The following is a 2,448-nucleotide window of genomic DNA, read 5'->3' on the forward strand; positions in this document are numbered from 1 at the left end:
AAAAAAAAAAAAAAAAAAAAAAAAAATACTATTTGTATATTTATTTATATTTTTTTTTTTTTTTTTTTTTTTTTTCTTATTATTATATTTTTTTTAAGAATTAGTATTTAATTAATACATATATGTGTAAATTATTTCATGAATAAATGTATATTTAGTAGATTAAAAAATTTAAATTATTTTTTCGTTTTACTTTTGTATATGTTTAAAATTATACTTCATTAAGTAAATTTGATATTATTTCATATATTAATTATATTTATAATACCATATATATTTTGTTTAAAAAGTTTTTAAGAGTATTTATAAATTTCATTATTTTTTATAAATAAATAAATACATATATATATATATATATATATATATATATATATATATATATATATATATATAACACATCATAAAAATTTTGTTTAAACTTAATAAAAAGTTAAGAAAAAATAAGATTTAAAAAAAATGCGTTAGATAAGCATTCACTGAAAAAAAAAGTATTTATGTGGTTATATAAAATTTGGTATCATATTACCTAAAAAGAAAAAAAAAAAATATATATATAAAAATTTAATATATATATATATATATATGTATATATATATATATATTTTTTTTACTTTCAGAAGAGAAAAAACCTTCTTCTGAGTAATACTTTAAAATATCTGCACAAGTAACATATGGAGAATTTTTATCAGGGACTAATTGTATTCCTTTATATTTAGATATTAATATATGTTTAAAAACAAAAAGAATTTCAATTTTTCTAAGAATTATATATCTAAGAATTTGAGTATGAATAGCGTAAATAATATATAAAAGGATGTGTAGAATAAACAAACCAATTAAAAAATAATCTGCTTTAGTTATTAATATTTGTACACTTTTAAATAATATAATACTTAATATGTTTACCCATGTAAAATTATTTATATTATCAATTAATATAACATTATTTAAGATATTATTTCCAAATAGTAATGAGTTTAAATTAACTGGTGCATATGAATATTTGCATAAAAGATATAAAATGTAAACACTTACAGAATATCTTAACTCATCCTTTTTATTTTCTTTAGCTACATAAAAAAAAGATACATTATTTTAAAAATTATCATAATTATATGTATGTTCATTAATTTTCATAACAAATTATAAGTAGATATATATATATATGTAAATATATTAAAATATTTATATAAATATATTTATATTTTTTTATGAACTTACATCCTTTTGGTTGTCTATAATAATAAACATATCTGAAATTAAACAATATACGAAAAAAGAGAGAAAGATGCTTGATTAAAGATATAAAATGTTGAATATTAAAAAATAATAAAAATAAATATTCAAAATGATAATTTAACTTTCTTATATTTTTTTCATAATATATATAATATCTATTATAAATATTTCCATTAAACATAAAAAAAAATAAAATAAATTGTTTTAAGGAAAAATAAAAGGATAAATGTCGAACTACATTAAATATAGAAACATATAAAATATCAAAAAAAGTAGATGATCTCATAAGTAAAAGAAAATTTATAATTAAATAGGCAACACATGTACATAAACAAAATTTATCTACTATATATATTTCATTCCAATTTAATTTAAATATATTATCAAGTAATTCTAATTTAATATATCCTTTAGGCTCATTGTTTTTATTTCTTAATTTCGTATCATTTTCCATATCCTTATTTATATAATAGATATTTATAGAATTTGTTGGTAATTCAAGATTAGGATAATTCATTAAATCAAAGCTATAAGGAAATGTTAAAATTTTTTCTGAAGTATTTTTCAGAGGAATATCATGTATATAAATTAAGTTTTTATCATGTATAACTGTATGCTTATTTAATAAAATTACAATAAAAAATAACGTAAAACCAATTTTTAAAAAGTAATCAAGTAAAATTACTAGCATAAATCGCAAATTAGTAAAATAAGGAAAAACCAATTTATCATCAAAATAAACAAAATTTGCATTATTAAATCTTTTACATGTAAAATTATAAAAAGATAATATATGATCTTTGATTTTAAAACTATAAACAGGCATTTCTCTTTTATATTTTAATTTATAAATTAAATCTAAGAAAGTCCTTTTTTTTTTTCTTATATTCCTTTTCATTTCTCTTTTTTCTTTCTTAGTTGGTATTAATGTTTTATTATTTTTGGTTGTTTTACTAATAATATTATTATATTGATTATTATAACTATTGTTATTATTGTTATTTTCTTCATCGTTTAAATACAAATTATCATCAAAATCATTACTTAATGAATTTTTATAACTACATAATTTTTTATTATTATTTTTAAACTCTTCTTTAAATATTTGTAGCACATCAGTTTTTTTTTTTTTTTTTTTTTTTTTTTTTTTTTTTTTTTTTTTTTTTTTTTTTTTTTTTTTTTTTTTTTTTTTTTTTTTTTTTTTTTTTT

At 15.0% G+C, this 2,448-nt stretch overlaps 1 protein-coding gene across 1 annotated transcript in view; it reads right to left on the reverse strand.

Moving 5' to 3' along the window:
• Window positions 1-500: 500 nt before the first annotated feature.
• The window catches only part of PGAL8A_00437400 (conserved Plasmodium protein, unknown function), a gene marked incomplete at both ends in the record, with an annotated part of 4,375 nt that continues 2,427 nt past the window's right edge, over window positions 501-2,448 (reverse strand). The window contains 3 exons of the mRNA XM_028673109.1: window positions 501-526; window positions 612-1,070; window positions 1,222-2,300. Of these exons, the coding sequence (XP_028529595.1) occupies window positions 501-526; window positions 612-1,070; window positions 1,222-2,300 (1,564 nt within the window). The remainder of the gene's footprint in view (window positions 527-611; window positions 1,071-1,221; window positions 2,301-2,448) is intronic.

This window comes from Plasmodium gallinaceum, assembly GCF_900005855.1.
Source record: "Plasmodium gallinaceum strain 8A genome assembly, contig: PGAL8A_v1_119, whole genome shotgun sequence".
NCBI lineage: Eukaryota > Apicomplexa > Aconoidasida > Haemosporida > Plasmodiidae > Plasmodium > Plasmodium gallinaceum.